At 41.5% G+C, this 26,985-nt stretch overlaps 1 protein-coding gene across 4 annotated transcripts; it reads left to right on the top strand.

The window, feature by feature from the left end:
- The first annotated feature begins 200 nt into the window (after positions 1–200).
- On the top strand, positions 201–26,985 carry nfxl1 (nuclear transcription factor, X-box binding-like 1). 4 transcript variants are annotated; one of them, XM_018738619.2, is made up of 23 exons: positions 201–254; positions 823–1,051; positions 1,155–1,331; positions 1,512–1,621; positions 1,849–1,979; positions 2,078–2,256; positions 2,476–2,637; positions 2,965–3,065; positions 3,560–3,674; positions 4,153–4,277; positions 5,482–5,604; positions 7,091–7,181; positions 9,243–9,363; positions 10,031–10,190; positions 10,345–10,436; positions 12,173–12,194; positions 16,264–16,404; positions 19,131–19,297; positions 19,821–19,890; positions 23,330–23,434; positions 24,969–25,055; positions 25,237–25,290; positions 26,332–26,985. In XM_018738619.2, the coding sequence occupies exons 2-23, from the start codon at positions 850–852 to the stop codon at positions 26,503–26,505; spliced, it is 2,709 nt and encodes a 902-aa protein (XP_018594135.2). In that variant the 5' UTR covers positions 201–254; positions 823–849; the 3' UTR covers positions 26,506–26,985. The 4 variants fall into 4 exon arrangements, with proteins under 4 accessions (XP_018594135.2, XP_018594137.2, XP_018594139.2 ...); XM_018738621.2 differs by having other exon boundaries at positions 214–254; positions 827–1,051; XM_018738623.2 differs by lacking the exon at positions 201–254 and adding an exon at positions 267–326.

Genomic DNA, 26,985 nt, shown 5'->3' with positions numbered 1-26,985 from the left:
TCTAATTACTTTTAATAAAAACTAATAGATTTCATTATTTCCATTTATGTCGTGCAGTCGCACCCAAAATAAATCGCTACTGAGGTCTGGGAACCACCCAGCGGCGGCTGTGTTCCCTGTGATGATGCTCATTGGCTGAGCACCGCGCGGGTGCTCATTGGATGCCCATTCGGCTTCCGTTTCCCAGCATGCACCTCGAACGACTGTGCTGATGACAGCGGAAGGGCTAAAGCGATGAGTCGTGTCTGAATCCGGTAGGTGTTACGTTTGAATGGGAATTTAGATGTAGACTTTTCAGCTACGCGGGTGTATTATGATTCGTGCATGTAAGGCAGCACATTAATGCACCCCTGAAATCATAATTTCCGATACTGTAGTTTCTTAGGCTGGATTTTCTGATGTACAAATGTAAGGCTATCTGCCTGCCACTTGGCTAGTTGCTGCTGAATTGGCACACACCGTTTAGTTAGCAAGCGAGCTATGCTAGCTTAGCAACGACTCACATCTAGTCTGTCTTTACAGAACTAGATGAACTTGTGCTGTTTTTACCATATGATTACTGGTGCTTTCCAAGCTTGAATAGTTTTTGGCATAAATCAACTAGCTTAGCTATGCATTTGCCCTAGTGACCCTAGTTGCCCTTTCTAGTACATGTACCTCAGCCTTGCTGCTGCACACAGTTCAGTAGAGAAATGTCATAGTTCTTTGTTAGAAGATTGTATGCAACTTAATTTTTTTTTTTCTTTCTGTGTTACAACATTGAGCACCCCATAAATGCGCAGTGAAAGATGGCATGTGTTTCTTTTACTAATTCTTGTCAAGGTAGCATCCCCACTGCCGTCATCTACTATGGAGCCTGCTTGGAGGCAGCAGGGTAAAGGGAGGGGCCGAGGACAGGCCAGGGGCCAGCCCCTGTCGGAGACCGTTGTCAGCAGGCCCCAGCGAGAAAGGAGCGGTCAGCCTCCTGATGCCCGAGTGCACACAAATCCCTGGTCAGGGAGGGGCAACAGAAGGCCTCAGAGGGACACTGCTGAGCCAATCCCAAGCAGAGGTCCGCATCCATATTTCTTTTCCAATGATGCCAACACCTTGACTGGATGCAGCACACAATGGATGGATGCTGAAATGCTTTGTGTGACCTCCTTTTCTGACAGAGCTTTCATCCCAGTCCAAGTTTGAAGAGATCAGAAGATCCAACCAAGCTGCGGCACAGAGGTTTACGGAGAGCCAGTACAGCTCTTCTTCAGAGGAAGATGAGGGAGACGAAGAGCTCTGTGGAAAACATGGGATGATTTTGGATTCGACATTCACTACGTACACTTGTCAGACAGGTGAAATTAGCGACTTTCTCTAAGAGACTTGAAGATCCTGCCTATCAGAAAGTTGGTTTCTTTTCATAAATTTTTTTAAAAATTTGTCTGAATTAGGTAACACAGGAGTGTAAACATGATGCCCTGCTGTTTATGTTTGTTAACAATGATCAGAGTGCATGTTTGTGCCTCTCAAACTAGGTGGAGACATCACAGATCTGGAACGCACCAGGCAGTACTTAAATGATGCCTTTCAGTCTGGAGCCGTTACCTGCCTCATCTGCATTGCCTCTGTGAAAAGAAACCAGGCGGTACGGCAGAGTCTACCATGGCATAGCACACCATTATGGTTTAGTAGTCACTGGTTTTTAATTTAAGACTTGAGGCTTCTAGAGATGCTTACCATTGGTTTCCTGTGAGGAAATGGTGTGTATAACTGGAGTGGAAGAAGCAGACTTGAAGGGTGGGATTCTTGTGTAAATTTTGTATATTCCCAAAAAAAAAAATCTTCTTACACTGATATGTTTCCTGGTCTCAGGTCTGGAGCTGTTCTGGTTGTTACTGCATTTTCCACTTGCCCTGCATTCAAAAGTGGGCCAAAGACAGCATCTTCCTTGTTTCTTCTGTGACGGATGAGGACTTTGGGAAGAAGGAGTACCCTTGGCCGTGGTAAGTTGACCTGACCATGTCTCCCCGATATGTGCAGCTGCTGGTGTTGCAGTAGGGCACAGGGATCAATTCAGCTTTGGTTTCTCATCCCCATCCAGCCCCAAGTGCCGCCATGAATACAAGCCACAGGAAACGCCAAATAGATATTGCTGCTACTGTGGGAAGGTGGAAGATCCACCTCTGGATCCCTGGCTCTTACCTCACTCCTGTGGCCAGGTGTGCGATCGTGAATTCAAGCCTGCCTGTGGCCACCGCTGTCTTCTTCTCTGTCACCCAGGTACTGGAGTGCTCTCAGGCTATTTCTTGCTGGGAGGGAGGTGCGGTATTGGTTCGGGTGAAAGGGTGTCTGTTCTACATCTTCTTTCTGAAACGACTTCAAATAGCTTTTTCCGGACTCTTTTGCTGGTGTATCATGGCTTTGCATGATTAAAACCCAAGTCCTTAAATTTCAGGTTTCCAGCTCTCACTTCTTCTTTTTTCTTTCCCTGTGTTATAGGTCCTTGCCCACCCTGCCCAAAGATGGTGCAGGTGTCGTGTCTGTGTAAGAAAGCAACCCCTGTGCCGAGGCGCTGCAGCGCCAAGGCTTGGTCCTGCCAGCAGCGCTGCGGCAGGGTCCTTCCATGTGGCCAGCATGCCTGTGAGAACTTGTGCCATGCAGGTAGGCCACACTTTAGCGCAGAGGAGGGACTGTGCTCATCGTTAGGGTGTGGGCAACGTGGACTTCTAACCGAAAGGTTGTCTGTTTGCGTCCAAGGAGTATCCCTGCTTTTGAACCTTTTGCAGAGGCATTTAACCTGAAATGTTGTAGTAATGCCAGCTTTACCTTTTTGAGTAAAAAATTGCCGGCTGTGCAGGTTGATTTTGATAAAGCGCTCATGAAGCTGTACCCGGAAGCAGGCATTGAACTGCTTCACAGTTAGATGTGCTATGTCTTTATTAACATGAATTGGTTGGCCTCATCATTTGTTTCTTTCATTGCTATCAGGTGACTGTGAACCTTGTCCCCGGGTCAGCAAGCAACGCTGTGTGTGCGGCAGACAGGTGTCACAGAGGCTGTGCGCCAGTCCTGTGTGGCACTGTGAGCTGGTACATGACTTTCTCAACATTCAGTTAATCTGAACCCGTATGAATGTCTCTGAGTGATCGGATATTTTGAATGACTGGACTATTCAATTCATCACTCTTATTTTAAATATACTTCAGAACGTACAAAAATTCTTAATTTTATTTCAGCACTTTAAGTGATTTACCTACATTGGACGATGACAGTATTAACTTTTACTATCCAGTTACTATACGAGTGTCTTTATTTGTTGCTTTGTTTTCATATGCTGTGTTTTGTAAAAATAAAACTTAAAATCTTATTTATGTATAACAAGGTTACTGTCATATGAAGATGATGTAATATATACAGTACAAATAACTGGGCTTGACCAGACCCCACTTCCCTCATTTATTGAGCTCATGTAATATTTTCAACCTTTAGTCACTTTCAACACAAATTACAGAGTTAGATAAAATGCTAGAAGTTTCATCTGCCGTAATTACATTTGTTTTCTTGATCCTTTACCCTCGCAAAGTCCTGTGGGAAACCCCTGCCTTGTGGGAACCACACATGCGAGAGGGTGTGTCACTCCGGCCCGTGTGGCGAGTGTCCTCGTTCAGGAAGCAGGCTCTGCCCTTGCGGCAAGTCCAGTAAGTGCCAGCTTACATTTCTATTCTGCTTCAAAATAGACTGTTAGAGTTACTGTTTGGTCTTTATATTTTTGTCTTGTTTTCTGTTATCAACATTGTGTGAATTAAGTCTTCTGCTCCTGTGCCCTTGATTTAGGTTAAACATTTTTTTATGTACTACACCTGATGTTTATTCATAAAGCTAACCTTTTCTCCAAAGTGACTTACGATGTTAAGACACAATTACTTACCCATTTATACAGCTGGGTAATTTTACTGGAGCAATTTAGGGTAAGTACCTTGCTCAAGAGCCAGAGGTGAGATTCAAACCTGCAACCTTTGGATCCAAAGGCAGCATCTCTGACCGTTGTAGTATTTTTAGTTTTGTATTTGGGAAGTGTTCTTGACCAAGGAGACACTTCCTGATTATTAATATTGTAGGGAAGTAATTGGCTGTCCCTTGGGTTGCGCCCACACTCTGTCGTGTGGTGTTTGTCAGAGTGTTCCCTGCCCTGCACTGAGGATGTGCCCACCTGCGGGGACACCTGTGGGAAGGTCTTGGGCTGCGGCCTGCACACCTGCTCAATGCGTTGCCACCGGGGGCCCTGCGAGACGTGCCGACAGGTGAGAGGACCCTCATCTCTTCCTCTGAGTCACGGTTGTGGGATGAAAAGGAAAAGTGATTTACTGTGTCACACAGAAATCTTGTCCTTCTGTATTTCATACATTTCTCTTTTTTGAGGCCATTAGATGGCGCTGATCCGCTGAAATCTCTTATCTACAGCACAGTGGGTCCCTGCCTTATTCATTTTTGTTAAAAACTTTTTTGATAAGTAGTTTTTTTTTTTTTCTTTCTTTCATAAGTCATACTAGCATATCAATTCAAATTGTGCCAACAGACAGCAATGGTGAATAGTAAGCTGTGCTTTAAGTTTTCCATCCTGCTGCTCTGGCTGTGGCTGTGGTTCTTTATTGTGCTTTTTATTTACAGTGGGTCATAAATACCCAGCCAGGGGACTCAGAACGCACAGAGCTGTCTGCCAGCCTGGTCTTCACAAACTGCTGTCTGCCCAAACAGAGAAAAAGAGTCCTCTGCTTTGTTCTTGTCCAAAATGCAGAGTTATCATGTTGGTAGCATGTACGTTACATTTACTATTTATTCACTTAGCAGGTGCTGTGCTCCAAAGCAACAATATTTCTATTTACATTTATTCATTTAGCGTGCTTTTCTCCAAAGCAATGCACAACTCAAAGTAAACATAACTGCATTTCCCTCACCAAGAGATGGTTATAGACACACGATTCCCAAAGTAGTCATTTAATCCAATACTATTAGCAGCTGCATGTAGAATTACAGAATAGATGAGGCATTGTTGCATTCAATTAAATTTTTCCAGTGACAGCCCAACTCTTAGTGCCTATTAAGTAGTGTGCTCACTGTACTTCAAAGACATGTTGTACCTTGCAATATTGCTGTTGTCTTCTTTGAAATCCACCAATTTCATTATTATAATTTGAACTTGTAAAGGGTAGGGAATTAATTTTACCCCACTTGTATATATGTTTTAACTATGTACAGTTGGTTTGTTCAGGCTTTTTTTTTGTTTTTATGGTCTTGCATATAAATCTTTACAGGCTCTTTAATCTGAAGTATTGGGCAGTTGCAGATTTGTTCAAATCCAAGCATTTTTTTTGTTCAGTGCTGAGAGTTAGTTTTTTTTGGGGGCGGAAATTTTTTCCTTAAGGCCTATAGAGGACGTCTTTAAAAACCTACTAACTGCTGTGGCAACACACAACACATTAAACATGACTTTCTCCTTCCCATCAGGAGGTGGAGAAGCAGTGCCGCTGCGGGAAGTACACTCGGTGCATGCCCTGCCACAAGGAGTACCTATGCGAATCCAAGTGCCCGAAGACCCGTAGCTGCCAGCGGCATCAGTGTAAGAGGAAGGTGAGTCTTGGCCTGGGGTTTGAGGCTCTGTTTGGGGTAGATGGGAGAAGACACGTGGTCAGCATCAGGTCCCCAACCTACAGGAACACTCAAAGACATGAGGGTATTAATCAGTCAGGCCAGCAGTGACTTCAGTTATGAACAGATTCAACAAAGCTCCAGCAGACTTCCCATCTCAGTTGCGTTCGTAAGTTGAGGACCCAGTGTGTGTGTGTCTTTGAGCTTATTCCTTTTACACGTTACTGTTTTTCTTTGTGTCCCGTCAGACATTGAGTCTTTAAATTGTCTTTATTGATCCCACACACCCTGGGCACAAACTCTTTACACTCTTTCCCTCTGGCAGACTACTGTTCGCCAGAACAACCAGATACAAGAACAGTTTTTTCCCCACAGGCCATCACTTTCATGGTCAGTTAACACTTCTCTATAGGTCTCCTGTCAGTGCAACATTATCCAACCACTTTTGTAATTTAATTATTTAGTTTTTTTAGTATTTATACTACTATTTATACTCTCGTATTTGTATACTCTGTAAATATTTATTCTGTAATTCTGTGTCACCTGTTTGTAAATACTGGAGGCACCTAGAACCACAGCAAATTCCTTGTGTGCGTCAGCACACTTGGCTAATAAAACTCATTCTGATTCTGATTTATTTTGGCTCTTGTTTTTGCTGTGTAAATTCCTACTTAATCGTATGCATTTTCAGCTGATGCCTCTGCTTGTGTGTTGCTCTGATTTACTGGAACACTACAGCTCTTTCGTTTATTGACCCAACCCTCCCACTGCCGTACCCCTGTCTTTCAGTGACTTCCAGAAAATTTTGAGTTTCCAGTATGGCAGCCAGTATGGCATAAAGCGGTGGTTCGCAATTTTTTTTGATTGCAACCCTAAATACAGTCTTGTCCTGGCCTGTTGACCCTAAACACTGGTATATGCAGTATTAATGGCCAATTTCTTTGGTACACCGCATTTGTTAATACAGTTTTATGGAATTAATTACCAGAAAAATGATTAACAAAGTGGTTTCATTGGATAAATTTAAAAAGACATTTACCAGGAAATGAGCCTTTATTAATTAACATTTTCTCAGTTGCTGCCACGATGCTACATCATTTTGTGGGTGAGCTGGCCTAAGTCTGCAAAAGTTACAGGACCATTGTAATATCTCATTCAGATAAGAGTGCTGCTTAACAGGCTCCTCACTGCTCTGTTTCACGCACAAGAATTTTACTTGAACTGACTCAAATATATGTGCTGTATTACTCATAATGATTGTGCTTTAATTGCTATTTCAGCAGTCCTTTCTATTGTGCCAGTGAAGTAATCCTCTTATAACACTCTAATATTAGTTTTCTTTTTTTCTGAACCCCCAAAGCTTTAGGTTGCAGCCAGCAGCTGGAAACTATCATGAGATTCATTAGTAATAATTTTTACCTTGCAAAGAGAGAAGGGAATGTTCTGAACAGTTTTGTTATGGTTGCAGTGCTGCCCGGGGAACTGTCCACCGTGTGACCAGAGCTGCGGTCGAACCCTGGGCTGCCGGAACCACAAGTGCCCTTCCGTCTGTCACCAGGGTAAGTGTCTGCCCCCTGGGGGTCTAGAGACACACAGAACGGGTGGTTTGCGCTGCTGATCCAATGCCAGAGACATCCAAGCAGTTCAACAGTTAAGAAGCCCGCTGAGCTTCTGCTAATTTCTCCTCTAATTTTCCGGGACCCCGACTGTCCAGGTGTCCAGATCACATCAGCTGGAAGTCACATGTCGTGTTGGTGTGCGCCAGCTGGCGCTCTCCCCTCCTTATTAATTCGACATCAGAGGAAACACTGTCAGCTTGGCACTAGTGGCATTCTGTAGCCAGCTGGAAGACTCTACTTGCCTGTTATACACCAGTGAGAATACATTTACATTTATTTGTTTCTCTGACACTTCTTCCCAAAACGACTTAGTATTAACGTGGTGATTTACCAATTTATACTGCTGGGTAATTCTTACTGTATCAGTTCAGGGTAAGTACCTTCACAAAGGGTTCTACAGCAGGAGGTGGGTTTCAAACCTGCATCCTTTGGGTCTAAAGGCAGCTCTAACCACTACACCACCTGTGGCTGATTCACAATTTTATATTTTACGATAGTTATTTACCCATTTATAGAACTGGGTAGTTTTATAATAGTAATATAGTTATTATTTTACTTATCAGTATGCTTATGTATACAAGATGTTTATTACACAAGGTAAATTATCACTCCCCAGAGCAATTCAGGGTAAGTACCTTTTTGTTGGACACTGAAGGGATTTGATCCTGTTTACTGAGTTCCACAGTGCCAGCCTCAAGTACGGTGTAACCTGCTGCTGTAGGTAAGTTATCTCCTTGAATGACAAGTACTTCATGTTTACATTTTACACACTTCCAAAGGGTTCAGTTTCGAGAATCTTTTTTTCCCCTTTCTGTTTTTGTTTCTTACTTGAAGTCTTGTAATTGTCTTTTTGAATTGTTTTGGTGCCAGCAATTCAGTATGAAGGCATTTTTATCCACTGTGTGTAAATATTTCCTGATAGGTATTGATGATATAGGTAATATTGGTTTGGTTTTTTTAATGATTCTGTTACATAATATCAAACAATAAGATTGAGAAAGTGATGAGACTGGGGTCAAATGGAAGTGGATATTTTTGAAAAATTTAACATTGCCATCCCTTAACTAACATGGCTGACTTCTGTTGTATGTGAGATAAGACTGAATTATAAACTGTAGATAGTTTGTGACAATGGAAATAGCCAATTTGCATTTTATTTGATATTAACTTATCGACCTTTAACCACCCACCTGAAATGCCTTAGAGATACAAGGGCGCAATGAAAAGGTTTCTCAATTGCCAGGATTATAGGTTATCGGCCAGCCCATTTTCTTTTATGATATGGAGCGAAAATGTTCCGCTGCTGGCTGCACTAAATGTCATATGGGCCTAATGTGAATGTGGGGGAAGATATGGAGCATTTTTTGACACGTCCTTCGTGGCACAGATTTTGCGTTCACAACATTTAGTACGAACACTTTTGCGTGCCTTTTAGCACCCTTTTGATGAGAAATCATTTAATTTGACTTTTTATCAATAAAAAATGTTGGTCGCTCACTGACATGTTCTATTTGTAATGTTTTGCTTTTACTTTAACATCCTGAGATGCAGCCATCCGTTTTTGTCTACTGTACTGGACATGGGTTTCAAGCACCTCCCAAACGGTCCTGTTGTAGCTTTTAGAGGACATTTTATCAATCAGCATGATACGACGTGATCCATCACTTCCTACAAATATATCCAAAATCCTTTTCTTTTCGACACAGATGGTTAAATGTAGATTTGACACTTTTTTTCGTCAGTGCTGTCATGTTTTTCCAGCATGTTTTAATTAGTCGACACATGTCATCTTTCTGTACCTAGAAAATGTTGTGGATGTACATGTACAAAGAAGAAACTACATTAGCATTGACAGTAAAGGCTAAGTCTGTTCACTTGGGAAAGTGATTTGGGTGGGTGAAAAACTGAACATACACACCCACACTGCTGGTGGCAGGTCTTCAGACCTCTGCTGTACCGATAACTCCCAGCTGCGTGTTTCTGTGTGCATTTGTATTACAGGCAGCTGCTACCCGTGTCCTGAGACGGTGCAGGTGAGGTGCCACTGTGGCTCCACAGCACTGACTGTGCCCTGTGGCCGGGAGAAGAGCACCAGGCCACCAAGGTGTAAGGAGCTGTGCAGGTGAGTCTGAAACCAGTTTGTGCAGTACACAATTGAGATTGTAGTAGTAGGTAAAAGGTATAACATCGGGGCTCGAAGAAATGCTCACCTCAACCTTTGCTGTCTCGAGTGCAGTTCCCTTACCTACTGCCTAGTACAAGTGACTTGAGGGAAGAACGTTATAAAGAACTCTTCTGTTTCTTACAGTGGATGGCCTGTGAAAGTAATTGAATTGATGTGTACCGTGAGTCCGGCAGCAGTCATGGTCACGTGAAATAACAGTACGCTCTGATGCGGCTGATTGATTTCTGAGGCATCGCAGTGCTCTGGCACGCCCACGGCACTTTGTCCATAAAGAGGAACAGAATGTAATAAATCCACAAGGTTGGCCTGCCCTTCGTAGTCACGTCTACTGGGTAATTAGTAGCATCGTAGGATCAGAGCTTGCAGAAGGACTTCTGGGTAAATAGTGACTGACCTACTTAATGCTGCCCTGGATGTCCTGGCTGTAGGACGAGTTGATGTTCTCTTTAAGATTCTGAAGAAGTTTGTTGTGACCGGCAGGATGCTTTTGCAAGGTTTGACAATGGGCCGCTTTCAGGATTGGTAGACAGGCTATTTTTAAATGGATGTGCACCTCATCCTGGCCATGTCACTAAACTGTCTGCGCACGCGCCTGTCTGTGCAGGTCACCGCCGACATGCCACCATAGCAGCCGCGAGAAACATCGCTGCCACTTCGGCACCTGTCCGCCTTGCCGGCAGATCTGCCAACGCGTCCTGGAAGCATGCGGGCACACCTGCCCGGCCCTGTGCCATGATGAAGTGATGGTGAAGAAGACTGACCGGGTAAGGACGAGGAGGGAGTGCTCTAAGATGCAACCTCGTGCCTTGCAACGTGCCAGTGGCATTTCACTCACATGTGGGAGGAAAGGGGCGTTTCTGGGGCACACTCATGTTCGCCAGCAAAGCGGAATGAGCTGATGCTGGTGTCTTGTTCCAGACCCAGCTGGCCGGCCCCTGGGAGCAGCTCTCGGAGCCAGCCTTTGTCTGCAAGGCCCTCCCATGTCCCCCATGTCAGGTGCCCATCGACACGTATGTATCCCCTTGCAAGCTGTTTATTAACGTGTCTTTCTGAACAGCGGTTACAAAAGCTGACGCCCATTTCTCAGTTTACGGATCCAGTTTGTTTCTTTAAATTCACTTGTTCGACAAAAATGTGTTAATCGAAATGATAAATACCATTGTTTGTAATGGGGAAACTTCCAGCTTCTTCCAAGAAGGAGCCAAGTACAGGTGAAAATCACTCCAACCCACATACAATAATAAATATTTTTTCGGTCCCTACAGAATAGTTATTGAAATTCCCAATAACAGTTGTTTAACAAACACAATACTGTATTTTATAACAGTATTTGTCCATGCATACATAATGTACATACACATATAGTATTACTGTATGGTGAAAAGAAAGGAAGGAGTATAACACAAAAATGTTAGAAATATAAATAATTCATATTTTATCATGAATTGTCCTAAACAGTAACCAATCAGTTTAGCTAGTTAGCTAATTGAAGAAATTGGTCAGGAATGTGACTAGCATAGTGATCATTTTCTACGTTGGTCAGTGAGCTTTGAGAAGGAACGAAGGGCAGAATCGCGGCAGTGCTGAAAATGTTTTCGTATTAATTTAAAAGGACTGCATAACAGTGTCTTTTACAAGAAACAAGTGAATGACTTTACAAACTTTTTGGAAGCCATTTTCAGCACTAGATGTCGAGATTAGCTTGATTTTTCAACACTAAATAATGACAACGGACAGCACAGTCAACCACCTGGAGAGGATGGGTGATCTAGTATGGCATTGGTTCGCACAGTGCTCAGTTCCAAAGGGATGGAAACATTCAGGACAGGGTGCTGGCCAAAAATATTTCACTATGATTTGCCTCACATGGAAATGGAATTTTTTTGTGTCTGCTAAACTATTGATTGTAAATCTGATTTTAAGGGTATAAGTTCAGAAAGTTTCCAAAAGTGGGGAAAAAAAAAAACATAAGTATAATGGTCACACATTGAGGAGTGGGTGTAATTCTTTGTCATTTGTCAGCTGAAGTTCTGCTGGAAGTGAACTTTAGTCATCTTTACTTAAAGCTGTTTCCCTGTTGTTTAGCCGTTGAGCTTGTGTGAGAGCTAAATTTGAATCTTCAACAGCCAGATCAAGACATTTCCCACTTATCCATTTTCACTCCAGGTCCTCTTAGTCTCATTTTAATCTTCCTTACTGCTGTAAGGTCAGTTTTAACATTACAGCGTTTACTGATGTAGTATGAAGTTTTAGACCATCATCTCACGACAGCAAGAACTTCAGATTTGTCTGTAACCCAGTTTGATCTGTCAGTCTGGTGCCTTGTTTGCCGACACATTTTTAGTTGCACTTTAACTCTGGAGTATCTTCCACAAGAAAACAGGACTGTGATTTGTTGACCGCTACGAAAGATCCAGTGATCTGGCTATTATGCTTGTTGCTACTTCAGAAACTTTGTTCTGTAAGCCTAACACCCCCCCCCCCCGAGTTCCCCATCAAAAGCTGAACATCAGCATCAGACCGTTGGCCACATGTGCTCCCGACACATTGCTAAATTCCCGGATTCTTTCTAATGTTGCTGTTTTCATTGCTCGTCGAACCCGAACAATGTGAGCTGGAACTTGCTGACACACGGCAAACCGGGCCAAGTCGGCGCACGTGTTTCCAGTGTTCTGTGCTCTGCACTTTGTTTGTGTTCCTTCTACAGGCCTTGCGCTTAAATCACACTCGTGTTTCCTTTTCGCAGAGCCTGCCTTGGGGAACACGAGGTGAGTCCTGCACCACACGTGTGGCTATTTACCGCATTTGGAGCATGGTCTTTTTTTCTGCACTGAAGGACCACATCAGGAATCTCTTCCTGAGCTCTGTTGTGTGTGGTAAATATGAGTGTGTGTGTGTGTATGCTTTAAATGAAGAGCCAGAGAAGGTAAGATGCAATGGAGAAAAGAGTGTGTATATGTCACTTGGCTGAATAGACGTTCTTTAAGAAGTATGAACTTCTTCAGGGTTTTTCCTTAAAATAATCATTTCCCTGAGGGGTGTCTGCCAGCCACGGTTGGGTTGTGCTTTGCTGAGAGGAATGTAGTGTGCATGGTAAACACCCTCATGTTATTAAAGGAACAATATGCGGGTGTCAGGGAAGTGTGAAAATGGTCTCCACTCTCTGGGAATCAGGTGTTAGAGCTCACCGTTAATCCTCAGAATTGTCACCGTCTCTCACAGACACCCATAAGTCTTTCCAGTTAGTTTTGTCACCTTTTCTGTCGCTTCACAAACATGCATTCGCTCACATTATTTTCAAAATGCCCTTTCTTGCTGGTGCTAATGACATTTAAAAATGTAGACTTAAGGCTGAAATGTTAGTAAGCTTGCCAAGGAAACCCTTGAGGGACCTCAGGATGCGTTTCTGTGATCTGAGGTATGGTGCCGAGTGCTGCTCGGACCAGTGTGAAACCCAGAAATAGTTCTGTAAATATAAAATTGGTGCGATTTTCATTCGAAATTCTCGTTCGTTCAGAATCGCTCCTTATTTTAAAAATATATTCACACACTCCAAGTGTTGATTATAGAGGTCTATCAAGAACAAAAAGTAAATATATTAGCTAGGTCAATGAGGTAGTTATTATAAAGTGAGCTGAATATCCTTGGGTGTCTACCAACCGAAGATGGTGTTGACAGGAGAGTTTGCAACCTTAGCGTATAAAGGACAGTAGGTGGCACAGTGGACTCCAAGAACCCAGGTTCAAACTCTGCCTGAGGTGCCTTTGAGCAAGAAATTTACCCTAAATTGATATGGTAAAAATTGCCCAGCTGTATAAATTGGCAAGACATTGTAAGTTGCTTTAGAAAAAAGTGACTCCTGAATAAATACATGTAAAGAATCTCAAAGCTGAACTTAATAAAATTGCTGAGATTGACACACCAGTACATCAGTGCATAAGATCAGATTGTCACTAAGACTATAATGGTTGGGAAAGTTGCAGGAAAAAGGGGACAATCAGCGAGCAGGTAGGTGGACTCAGTGGCAGCGACACTCTACAAAACAACACATTTAGCCTTCCGCTGGCCAGCCAGACTCGGGTACAGCAATGGGCAGCTTGCCCAGATGTGGCGTTGCCAAGCGATAAAGCTCCTCGGACAGCGCAGATAGCGTCCTGGTGGCGGCTGAAGGACAGACCTCGCCTGTCTCCTGTCATTGTCACTTGCTGCGGACAGACCGTGAGCGGAGTCCAAGATATGGAGCGCAGTGCGAGATGTACCCAGTCCCCGATAAGAGAAAGGTCATGGCCACCGTCTGTTGTGCAAGCAGTGCTCGGGCAGCTGTCGTTATTCTCCTTCTCCACTCATCATCTCCAGTGAAACGTGCTCCTAGCATACCGGAGAAAGTCACTTATTTCTTGTTTGAATGTGTCCCAAGTGTTCCATTTTTAACCAACACCAGCTAATAGATTTGTCACATTTCTTCACGGTTCATTCAATATCAGCATTTTATCAGTAGAACTGTGTCAGTAAATATTTGACAAAGGTTTCTGTGAAACTGCTGCAGCTGAGTATCCACACATCCTTTTGAAGAATAACACAGTGGAAATTTTGTGTATAGTTAGCAATATAGAAAATGTAATTTTCTGAACCCCAGAAAGCCTCTGCAATGTCGGCCTACGCATTAATTGCATCATATACTGTACATAGCCTCCTCGAAAAGACATTTCTTCCTTTACACTGTCATTTAGCTGACACTTTTCTCCAATGTGACTTACAATTATTTACCCATTTATAGAGCTGGGTAATTTTACTGGAGCAATTTAAGGTAAGTACCTTGCTCAAGGGTACTACATCCAGGGGTGGGATTCGAAACTGTGACCTTTGGTTTCAAAGGCTCAAACCACTACGTTACCAGCTGCCCCAAACGCTTTTGACTGTATAACTATAGAATCCATGTATTTTTCATTTATGGTTTCTATTTACCTTCAAATCCCAGTACTGGCTTTCCTCAGTTTATCTTTTTCCTTAAAATCATTGCATTATTTATTAGTGCAGCAGTACCACACATGTTAAAATGTTACGACACAGGCGTCTGTTTTGGACAGATCGCATTTTTGTCCCACGTTTCACTGTACCACCACCAGTTCAGGTGAACTACATTTTCTTGGTTAACTTGCGTTTCTGAAGTTCTCCTGCTGTGTTCCAGTTGTGCTCTTTATTCACTTTGTATTGATTTGTAAGCAATACTTTTTAAACCTTTATTCTTAACCTAATTCCACTCTCTATTCTTTCACTCTTTACTTAGTCCTATAATTTTTCAATGTCTTCTGTCACTGTTTGTTTTATGTGTACCCCTAAGAAAATGTCATTTCAGCATTTAGTAGGAAGGGAGACCTATTATTTAAAATGCTGAAAAAGTTCAGGTTAAACTTTACTACTCAGACCCTTCCCCTACCCAGATCAACTGCAGAGGGCATGTAGTTTTGTACTTGACTAATGAAACCCATCCTGCTGACATCTCACACAGTGATATTATTCGGCAGTGACTGTTCTCTCCTCTCAGTGTTTTGTACGCTAAGAAGGGTAAATGGTCATTACCATCAATATAATTGTTTACAGTTTCTGCCTCTTGGGATCAATAATCAACAAAGGATGTACATTTACACTTATTCATTTAGGTGACTCTTTTCTCCAAAGTGTCTGCTTTGTATCATTTTTTTCTTGCTGCATGCCTGTGTTAAAGCACTCTGTGTCACTGCTTGAGAAGAGTGCTCTATAAAAAATAAAAATAATAATAATAATAAAAACAACTTTAAGTTACCTGCAATTCCTAAGTTACCTGCAATTCCTATTCCTGCTATTTATACAGCTGAATAATTTTACTGGAGCTATTGTACGTTAAGTGCTGTTCTGAAGAGTAGTACAGCTAGAGGTGGGATTCGAACCTTCGGGTCAAAATATTACAATTGTTCAGTCAAAGGCTTTTTTTTATAACCTATATGGATGTGAAAAACTGATTTAAAAAAAACGTGGACTTATTTGAACTGTGGTGTTGGACAAGACCCTCCTCTCCCCAAGCTCATATACTGTATATGAGCTTCTTTGTTTCACTGTTTTTTAGCAGTGTTAGCAAAACACAGCTGCATAGCTGATGTTCTAGTCAGCTCTTCTTACTGTTTGTTTTCTAAGAGTTAATAAGGGCACAAAAGGCACTGTTTTACTTTGGCAAAAAGCAATTAATCAAATGAGCTACCATAATTGGTTTTGGGGAAACGGCCTGATGGATGGCTAACTAATTTCTTTTAACATCACCTTCCAATGTATCAAATTAGTCAGTAAGAGGAAAAATTTGTCCATTTTCCATTTCATTTCAGGTTTCTCACTTTGTTTACCTTTTTAAAATTCATCATTGCATGTAAGGAAAATGAATATATCTGTCTATGAATGCCTCTATCATTATGTCTGAATGAATACATCAATCAATCAATGCTCATGATTGCAGGGGTTGGCTGCCCTTGTACCCATGAGTAAACTTGGTTGCTTCAGTAAAAATAACCAGCTGAAAATGAGCAAACATACATACTAAAAGCTATGAAGGTAGATAAGGAAAATGCTTATTTAAAGTTAATGTTTAATATGTGTAGTAGGTCCAAAGTGAGATTTCATTCAAACCTTGTTTTGGACGGTTGGAATTGTTCTGCAGCTGTCACCTCATCGGAGGAGCAGTTCTTATTTTCCCTGAGTTCAGACACAGCTTTTTTCCTGTCTATCTGTGCCCGTACAACCGTCTATCCCCAAAGAAACTGCACGCTGAGTTTAAGAAAGCATGTTCCTAAAGCTGTCCCTATGTTTCAGGTGAGTCCTCTGCCTTGCCACTCCTGCGGACCCTTCTCTTGCGGCAGGCCATGTGGCCGGCTCCTGGCCTGTGGGAACCACAGATGTAATCGGGAATGTCACAGCGTGACTCCGACATGTGCAACGGATGACAAGCAGCAGGTAGCCTGAGTGAGTGAATGAGTGTGTGTGATTGCTCTCTAATGGACTGGTGTCCTCTCCAGAGTGTACATCGTCTCACAACCTATGCTTCCAGGATGCGCTCTGGATGACTGCAAACATGCAGCGGACAAGCAGTTATTGATAAAGTATGGATGAAAGTTTTAAATATTGACATAATCAAATACTTCTCTGATTCTGAATTGAGGACTTTTCAGGTTTGCCAGTTCTGAAGGCGAAGTTCTGAGTTTTCTTTGCTATCCATTACTACTTCTGAAGTCAGATCTGTAGGAAAATGTTTCCATTTTTATTTCTTTAAAAAATATACAATATACGTATAATGTGTATGTGTGTGTATGTATGTATGTCTATACATACATACATACATACATATAAAGTACACACACACACATTGTCTGAAACCGCTTGTCCCAAGCGGGGTCACGGTGAACCGGAGCCTAACCTGGCAACACAGGGCGTAAGGCTGGAGGGGGAGGGGACACACCCAGGATGGGATGCCAGTCCACTGCAAGGCACCCCAAGCAGGACTCGAATCCCAGACCCACCAGAGAGCGGGACTCAGTCAAACCCGCTGCGCCACCACGCGCCCCCCAAATATAAAGTGTATATATACACTTATTTATTCCATTAGATGTTTCCTCTTCAGTTTTATGTTTCAGTTGCTGTTGAAGTACAGTGTTTGATCTGTATTTCTCCCAGACTTAGGACTACCGGTCTTCATTATTCATGAAGACTGACACTCAGCAGATTGCCAGTCAGTCCATCTAAAAAGGTAGAGGAACGCAAGGAGGGAGTTACTAAGTAAATATCTCCCTTCAAATAGCTTTAACCTCAGCATGGACCCCCAGGGTCCCGATATAGAAACGTCAGGAGGTAGACTGTGTGTATGTGTACTCTTAAGTACTTTTCCTTCCCGCTCCTTACGGGCTTTCAGTCCACTGGGAAACCTTGTGCCCAGGAGTTGCAGTTGGTTGGACTTTTTTTCATGATGTGATGTAGCCTTGAGACATTTACATCTTGTGCAAGCATCCTTAGGAGTGCCATTTTCCTGAAATAAATTTTGTATTGTTTTTCTGACTGTTAACACATTGCACAGTTCAACAGACTGCACAGCTGAAAATGAAGTGAACTGGTCATACATTATATGACCATTGATTTTTTTTTTTTTTTTTTTTTTCTTTTTTATTTATTTACATTGTTTATTGTCAACAGAGCAGTGCTAGATCACGGCAATATAGAACTTTTTTTTGTTTGATTTATTGTTAATGAATGGGAAAAACACCTGATTCAAGACATTGTGTGGGGGAACTGTTGAAAGCTTTGTCTCATTCGGTGGCCCACCAGGCGTGCGGCTGGGCCACGTGATCCTGTGGTGGTAGTGCAACAGGTTTCTGCTTGTACCCTGCTCCATCTAAAGTTACTGCCTGCTTCCTGACCACACTGAAAGCACCCTCTCTGCCATCACTGGATACGTCCACATGTCTCAAGGAGGACTGGTTAATGGAGAAGATGGGAACCTTTTATGTGGATGTAGTCTGTGACCAAATTAGAAACCTCCATGACGTAGAGTAAAACGCTTGAAAGGCTTTGCTTCTGCCATCGTGCATTTTTCCCTTGTTGGCTACAGGAAGAAATTAAATTCAGAATTAGCCACTATATCTGTCATTCTTCAAACTATTTGAATAATAGTTTCGGGATAAGAAATTAATAGCACACCAGAAACCCAAAGGGACTCGCTTTTCTTTTATTAAATAGCACAGAGGGGCCCATAAAGGGAGGTATTTTCATATTCAATGATGAGGACAAAACCTGAACTATAATATGGTCCTATACAAGAAAAAACCATTTATGAAAATATGTACCCTTTTTTCATACATTGGACTTAGTACAACCACATTTTTGCCCATTATGTGGTCAAACTGCTTCTACAACTGCTATTTTATACTGTGCATCACCAGTTTTTTCATGTTTTTAACAGAAATATGAACTTGATGTCTTAAATGTATAAGGATTTTGGCCCTTATTGCTGTCATTCAGGCAGTTTTTTGCCTTTGTCACTTCTGCAGTGGCTGCTTGACATAAGTGAAGCCCTAATCAAATGAAGCATATGCTGCACGCCGAGTATAGTTTCCCAGTTCTTTGCAAAGTGAAAGACCCAGATAGTGATCTTGTGAAATTAGTTTCATGTCATGAGTATCCATGAGCCAAATGATAATCATAAAATAGGTTGAAAAGAAATTGCAAAGGGTTCTGGGAAAGTCTACAAAGGCAAAGCAAAATATTTGACATGCTAGAGCTCTCCCCCCCCCCCCCCCCCCCCCCCCTTTTTTTTTTCCTTTTTTTTTTCTTTTTTTTGCCCAGGAATAGGTTATCATTCCCCTTAAGATATAATTGCAATTTTGGGAATTAATGGTGATTTTATGGAAGGAATTAACCCTGTTAGGAAGGGATTAGTGTATATAAACTCAATGTTTTTAATATGTCTTCCAAGCGCTGACACGTATTTATGGAGGACAACCTTATTAAGTCAAAAGTTGTTTGCAAAGTGTTTTATCGGCGATTGTGTCCTGCCGCCCGCATGTGCCAAAGGAATACCAAGTGTGCCATCAGCATTCTCTCCAGGAAGGGGCATTTGATTCCTGTCAAGAACATGTGTCTCCGTCTCTGCTCGTGACCCCACCTTCTTCTAACTGCTCCGCCTCCTTCAGGCTGGGAAGGAGTGCCAGCGCTGCGAGGAGAGCTGCGGCCGGCCTCGGCCCCAGGGCTGCCCTCACCCGTGCCCCCTGCCTTGCCACCCTGGCGCCTGCCCCCAGTGCAAGCAGATGGTCCGCGTGAAGTGCCACTGCAAAATTGCCACCCTCTTCATCGAATGCTTGTGAGTCCCTAGATGAAGACAAATTATGTTTTCCTCAAACAAACAGTGTGTGAAGAAATAAATACAAATAGCAATAATAAAAAAAAAAAAAAAAAATCTGTTCAAACTCAAGCAGCAGATACAAATTCATGAGATTTGATTAGGTGATGCATATGATCCTACTTCATGTCTTTTCCATTTGTACTGTGGTATATTTACTGCGTTGGTTCAGTTTACAGCTCTTTCTCCTCCAGCCTGAACTGGTGAACTCCTGGTTAAATGTCTATTTTTCTACCAAACACTAGTAGCTTTTACTTTGTCACTAGCGAATCTGCTTGCATGATCTGTGTGTGGGGCAGCATGGGCCATAGTGGTTATAGCTGCTTTCTTTGGACACAAAAGACCCAGGTTTGAATACCTCTTTCTGTTTGTTTAAAAAAGCTCTTAACATTTTGTTTAAAAAACTGATTTTTTGTGCAGGTTTCAATCCACACATTCACTACTTTAAACAGGTCTCCAAGTTTGTTATTTTTCTTCTTTGCAGGAAACTGACAACTGCTGACGAAGAAACGAGAAAGTTGCTGGAGTCCTGTCAGAACCAGTGTCCTAAGGAGGTCAGTGTGCAATCAGCCGGCATGCACTCGTTTTTACTGTATTACAACAACATGCGTGGCCACGTGCACGTTGCTCTTGGTGCTCCTGTTGCCATGCGGATGTTTCCATACTGGGAACTGAGAATGATTTTTAGCACTTCAACGTCATAGTCCCACCCATCACCCCAAAAAGCATAATTACCAGTTCTGTTTTTCTGAACCTGTTCAGTTTTTCCAAAATATCGGCTATTTGTGGACATCATGATGTCATAAGTTGGACATATCTGGCCTTCTTCCATGTTTGAAATTTAAAGCATGCTGTCAAGCACTGAGTCAGGTGGGAGGTGTTGGGATGAGCAATTCGGCGGTTGTGCGAAAGCAATGAGTGGCGCAATAAAACGGAACTCTAACCTGAAACTGGTAGAAAGACCATTAAAATGCATCTGTGTGGGCAGGTAAATGTCACTTTTGGCAGTAGCTTAGTCTCTTGTCCAGCTGGAATGCCAGAACTGTATCACTTTGCATGACAATATTTCCCTCAATGAAGTGTAAAATAAAATAAATTTGATTAGAATGAAACTTACATTATAAAACTTAAGCAATAACAGCTGCTTTGGGTATATTATCATTTCAAACAGTAGAAATTTTATGACGTTTGCTCCATCTGAGCAGTAGGCAGTGTAGTGGCTAGAGCCTTCACCTTGCAGTTGAAGGACACAGGTTCACATCCCACCTGCAGTAGTACCCTTGATCATGGTATTTACTCTGAATTGATACAGTAAAAATTACCCACCTGTATAAAATGGTTAAATAATTGAGTTGCTTGTTGTTGTAGACCTCACATTTTAATTTGCTTTGGAGAAAATCTTCAGCTACACTAATAATAATAATTTAATAACACTTTCAGCTGCAGCGTAATTTTTTTTTTTTTGGGTAAACTGCTCTGCGGGTAAAATCCTGTAAATGATATGGCATTACATCATCTCCTAACAGATGCTTTTTATTCAAAGGCACTCACACAACTAGCAATTCTTAAACATCTTAAATTAATTTTAAATACCTTGCTCTGGGTTGAATTAAACTTTTCCTGTTTTTACTGTGATTTCAGTTTTCTTTTTCCCTGCTTAACTGTTTCTCCAGCTGTTGCTCTAAAGAATGGATGATATTGGGATTACGGGAGCTTTGAGGTGGCACGCAGAGTGAGGGGTAGCGCTGCTCGCACAAGTCACTCTTCAGATTTTTGCTCATGCTGAGTGATGAAATATTGTTTATGTGCACAGTAATCGATGCTTTCAGATGTGGCACGGTGTGTTTCGTCTAATTTTAGTGCACTCTCATTTTGTTAGCATTGGCATTGTCTGGTAGCAATTTATTTCTCCTCATATATTGCCATGTCGACAAAGGACAAAATGTTCTCAGATGCCCTTTAAGCTCAGCTTGAGCTCTCCGGCGTATAAATGTGCCATTTTGCCATGTCGATGCGGTTCAAGATCGAGGCAAACGGTCACCGAGTGTAGGCAGCTTCATCAGGTTCCTATTTGTGGTCCTTATTCGTTCCAGCCGTATGAGGGGTTATATTACATTATACTAGTGATTTTTTTTAAAAATTTCTTTGGTAACTAACCGTGTAATGTTTTCCATGGGTGCTCAAACTCCCCAGAGACAGTATTCTGGACTCAAGTATATACAGTTAGGCAGCATGGTGACGTTGTGGGTATGCTCCTAGGTGATGAGTTCAGACATGGATTCAAATCTCTGTTGAGTTTGAGTGTTGAGCATGCATGTTGTCCCCATGTTCACTTGGGTCTCCCCACAGGTGCTGAAAATCCAAAGATGTTTTTCAGGTGATTTACTAAGTACATTTTCTTAGTGTGTGTATGAATGTGTGTTTGTGTGTGCTGTTGTACTAATATGTGCTAATGCCTTGTCCAGGGTGTATCTTCCCTCACGCCTTGTGCATCCCAGATAAGCTCTGGATCACTACAGCTTTTCACAGCACAAGTAGTCGATGAAAATGAGCATAAAAAATGAACAGGAATATTTACAAGTTATAAGTAAAATGTGTATTTCACAGTGTGAAGGAGGCAGGAGAGCAGTAAGGAGACTGATGGTGTGACTTCCCGAGCTGGTGGCGCACATCACAGCCAGGTTTCACATACTGTGCAAAATAACATCCATGAAGAAGCGCAGTACCACTACTGTGCAGGGAAACCTACAACACCGCCGATTAAATCAGTGCCCTGAGTCACGGCTGTGACCGTATGACATAACACGGTGACTCTGTGCCGGGAGGGTGCGGTAAAGCCATTATATTCTAGCATTTGCTTTATTTAAAATAATTTAGATCACATAATTCTCCCTGCCCATTTCAGTGTAGGTGGTTCAAAGGAATGAAGGCAGTAAATATATATCTGCAGTAATTGAGTTGAAAAACAAACTTTTATTCCATGTCTGCAGTGCCTGTTTTATAGGGGTGATTTCATAAACCAGTTATAGTAAGATGTAATCCATGCCCAACGAACTCATTGGAGTTTCCTGGACTTTGATTATAACAGATATATTGCTGTTCTATAGTCTGTTACTATATGGTACCACTTGTATAACCTGTCTATGGACAGCGGGTGATGTAGTGGTTGCAGCTATTTTTTTCCACTATAAAAACCTGTGCTCGAATCCCAGCTCCTCTTGTTTAGCACCCATGATCAAGGTACTTACTATGAAACTCCAAGTGTGTGTTCCACTGATGTATGGATGAGTGACCCATTGTAAGTAGTGTATTTAGCAGTGTAAATCATGTTGGTGAATAAGGTGTGTGGGCTCATAAGACTACATAGTATCCATTGGAAGTCGCTTTGGAGAAAAGTGTCTGCTAAATAAAGAAATAAAAAATTTAAATCAACTGATAAAGTAAAAATTACCCTCCTGTTTAAATGGGTCAGTAATTGTAACTCATCTTTAGGAAAAGTGTCAGTGTAAATTTTCTTATTAACACTATTTACCATGGTCTCTGGAGAAACGACATTTCGTTCTGCTGTATACAAGCTGTATAGAGGAATGACGATAAAAACAACTTGAACTTAGGTGAGTTACTTGAAATCCATAGTACCTAACGCCTGATTTAAATTGGGAAAAATCTTTTCCATTCTGGGAAATTCTCTGCCTGGGGTTTTTGGCGTTCATCTGCAGTGACACGCTGTTGGGTGAAGGTATCATGGCCTCCGCATCACATGAAGGGTGACCCATACTGGCCAAGGCTGTTCTAGCAAGGAGCGATATGCAAATCGATCAAGCCCAGTTATGCTATAAGCCAAGTGATATTTGTTTCGCAATACTTCAGGACACGTAGTGTCATATTAATGTATTGTGATATTTATTTACACTGTAAGCTGTTACATTCTCATTCCAAGGGAATCCCAGCCATTGTGTTTTTAAAAGCTGTGTTGTACACTGCTGTTTCCAGCTGCGTTGCGGTCATCGATGCAAGGAGACGTGCCACCCAGGTACCTGCGATGAGACTTGTAACCAGAAAGTCAAAGTCAAATGTCCTTGCAAAAGGATCAAAAAGGTATGTTTACTGCAGTTTTCTAAACTCTCTGTTGGGGTGAAACAATTTTAAGTACTTTTTTTTTTTTTTTTTTTTTTCCCCCCTCCCCCTTTAAAAATACATTGTGTTAAATAGTATGCAAATATGCCAGATTTTTTTTTTTTTGTTGTTGTTGTTGTTGTTGTTTCTCAGGTGTGGAGATGGTCAGATTTTGACCATGCTGACAGAAAAGTGTTGCATCCACAATAAGACATTCTAGATCAGGGGTCTCCAACCTTTTTGTGAGTGAGGGCTCCCTGAAGGGATAAAATAGTTGAGAGGGCTACTTGTTTGATATACTCAAAGAAATATAATTTGTTATAAATATAATAAATGTAAACACAATGGTGCTTTTTTAACTTTCAATTAACAACATTATGTCAAAGGGATAATGAAATATCTTGATATAATGGCATAAAAATGTTAATGATTTCTCACAAGCTGTTTTAATATTTTTTATTAAACAATCAATCCTGGAAAATATTCCAAGAAAATTTATTGAAATTTGTACATTTATAATTTTTTCTTTCACATTGCACTGAACACATTTCCCTACAGACTCATCACACTGGACGGAAAACCATTTGCACGAACCTAAGTCTTTCTCCAGTTTCATTGTTACGTTCGACAACCTAGCTGTGATTCGTCTTGCGATTGTCTTTGCCCGAGTTGAAATCATGTATACACTCTCTGATGTTCATCTCCATTCTTCTTGTGATCTTTAAACAGTGTGTTCGCTATAGTCATTGCTCCCTTCACAATTTCACTATCCGAGAACGATTTTTTTTGTTTTGTCAAAAAATGAGCAACCCTTCGTTTTCAGCCTGTGACTTCTTAGTGGGTCTGGTAAAAATGATTGCTGCCTGCTTACGTTCCTTTCAGCTCGTTAACTTTTTCTTTTCTAAGTGATGTACCTGGTGGATAAGTGCTATTGAAGGTCTTGTGGATTGTGGTGAAATATCTCTCCGCATTGTGCCTCTTGGATACTGCGATGCTAGCCCCACGGAGAGGCATACACTTTTGCCTTTGACATTTGTGGAGAGAAACTCTGTCTCCCACTCCTCGTTAAAGTAATAAGTCTTTTTGTTTTTTGCAGGACCTGGTGCACCATCAGCCATAATTAATCCTTTATTTGTTTTTTTTTTTTTTTTTTGTTATAGTTGATTTCACCTTGTTTATGCCGTCAGCTCGCTACCGCTCCAACTCACAGAATATCCTACGATAAACGTACGCTACGTACGTTAACATAACATGCGTAAACTTCTAAATATTGAAATTTTTTAGATAATGATTTTATTTGATGTTTTAATGTTATATAAAATAACACTTTTTCATTTTTTGTAAGTCTAATAAAAAAACTAAAATCAATAATTAAAATTGAGCCTATTTATAAAACGTGCTTGGCGGGCGACTCACAGACTACATGCGGGCACCATGTCGGAGACCACTGTTCTAGATTTATGTTGACTGGTACTGATATACTTAAATAATGTTTTGCTTCTAAATGTCTATGCAGGAATACCCATGCTCAAAGGTGTGCGAGGGTCAAGCCAAAGTTCAGTGTGATGAAGCCTGTAAACTGCTGATGAAGAAGGCCTCAGAGGTACTACATTCTGAAATTGAAACTCATCTTTACATATCTTATACTGTATGCAGACGATGGCATAGTCTCTGTGTCATTCATCTTGGATGACAAGTCTGTTACATAAATTATAATTTAGTAATAGGGTGCTGGTTAAAGAATCAGGTTTATATGGAAAGCGGTGTGTTTCTCTGTGTTTCAGATAAAAGAAGCTGAAGAAAGAGCAGCAATTGAGGAGGAAAAGAAGAAACAGCAGGTTTTTTTAGCCTTATATTGTTATTTCTGCTCCATTCCACAGCAATTTCATTTTGCAATGTTTCGGAACCTATATTTATATCTTCGTGTATTTATCGCTTGTCTCTATGCTGAGAGCATGAGAAAGACACGGGATTCAGAAACCTTTGTTTCTGCATCTCGCACTAGTATAGAGTAAAAGTATGTACGTACGTAAGTGGAACATTGTATTAATGTGAGTAATACAGTACAACTGTTTCTGATTACGTAGACTCTATATTTCTATTGCATTCTGAAGGACGTGTAGTTCACACTAATTGTTGGCCAAGCATTCGCGGTCTGCGTTCTGACGAGCGCGCACACACACGGCATGCATTTACCGAATCCACAAATGCAATATAATAAACACACCTGCTTGTTCCACAGCAGGACCCAAGAAGGTACAGCTCTTCCCTGTGTTAGTCTTGTAAAGCAGAGCGCAAGCCTGAGATAGATTTTGCTTCCTCCAATGAGGATCAGTACCAGTGCAGTTTCAAGAAAATACTCCAGTAGTTTCACTATATTTTATGAAACTGTAGCTCCAGTGTTTTTAATATATTAAGATCAGTCAAAACTGAACAGAGGTCAAAACCATTCTTGTAAGAATAAGTTTCAGATTACTTTTTGAAAGTACATTGAGTTTTTTTTTTTTTTATTTTATTTCATTATTAGATATTTTTAAATGAAATTCGCAGTATGATTTGTTTTTTCTTTTTCCACTTTAGAGAAACTTTTTTTTGAGGGTCTTGGCTTCTTTTTGCAGTGCACGGCAGGTCATTCATGAGTAAAGTGTCCAAGTGATCAGGCTCCTGTCTGCCTTGCCTTTCATCATTGTTGTTATTGGCACCCCTTCGAGTGCCTTCCTCCAACACTTCACTCCAGGTTTCTATCAAGCGCAGTTAACAGCGGGAGGAGGGCGGAGGTCAGGCCTGGCTCGGTGACTCGCCTGTCAAAGAGCTGGAGAAGGGGCACTGGGGGGGAGGTGAAGCCAAGTAATTGCCGTTCCCATGTGTTTCTTGCACAGGCAGAGTTGGAGGCCTTCGAGAAGAGGATGAAGGGACGGCGCAAGAAGAACAGGAGGAACACCGAGGTGGAGGCTGAAGAGAGCCTGTGGCAGAAGTACAGGAAGTACACAATGGTGCCTGTTTGTGGGGTGCTGTTGGCCATGGCCACGTTCTACATGCTGCAGACGAGTTAAATATGCCGTAGATACAACCGCAGAATTAGGCCCGCTGTAGCGACATGCAAGAAGGAACGTACTGTAATCAGATCGTATCCAGTTTTTTTTTCTTTTTTATGAAGCGGAACAGCAGCATTTTTCCATAGAAAGAGTGCATGACTTGTATGAACAGCACTGATTAAACCCAGTAGCAACAACACGCAACTTAAGATCCTTCAGAAGAAATGTGAATGATAACATTTGCAAGTTAAACTATTGTTTTCAGAAACAATTAGCAAGTTCACTTTTCATTTTTTCCTTTTTCCTCATGTTAAGGAAATCCACACATAACACAAAAAAATGTAAATTGATGGAAATCTGAGGCAGCTGCTTCTGTTACCTACATTCTTAAATTAATATTAAATATGGCTATATGTTTTCTGGACCTTAATTAAAATGTTTGTTCTCTATGAGCTTTCATCCGAAGATTCAGATGTGCATTTTTGTGTGGTTATTGTT

The sequence above is a fragment of the Scleropages formosus genome, chromosome 3 (genome assembly GCF_900964775.1).
Source record: "Scleropages formosus chromosome 3, fSclFor1.1, whole genome shotgun sequence".
Classification (NCBI taxonomy): Eukaryota; Metazoa; Chordata; class Actinopteri; order Osteoglossiformes; family Osteoglossidae; genus Scleropages; species Scleropages formosus.
Note: the sequence above shows the minus strand (reverse complement) of the source record. Positions and strands in the feature narration are given on the sequence as shown.

Bases quoted from the DNA above. Each gene is read 5' to 3' on its own strand.
- nfxl1 (XM_018738619.2), top strand. From the start codon at position 850: ATGGAGCCTGCTTGGAGGCAGCAGGGTAAAGGGAGGGGCCGAGGACAG. The intron at 9,364-10,030 runs GTGAGTCTGAAA...CTGTCTGTGCAG, and splicing joins AGGTGTAAGGAGCTGTGCAG to GTCACCGCCGACATGCCACC. The intron at 19,298-19,820 runs GTGAGTCCCTAG...TCTTCTTTGCAG, and splicing joins ACCCTCTTCATCGAATGCTT to GAAACTGACAACTGCTGACG.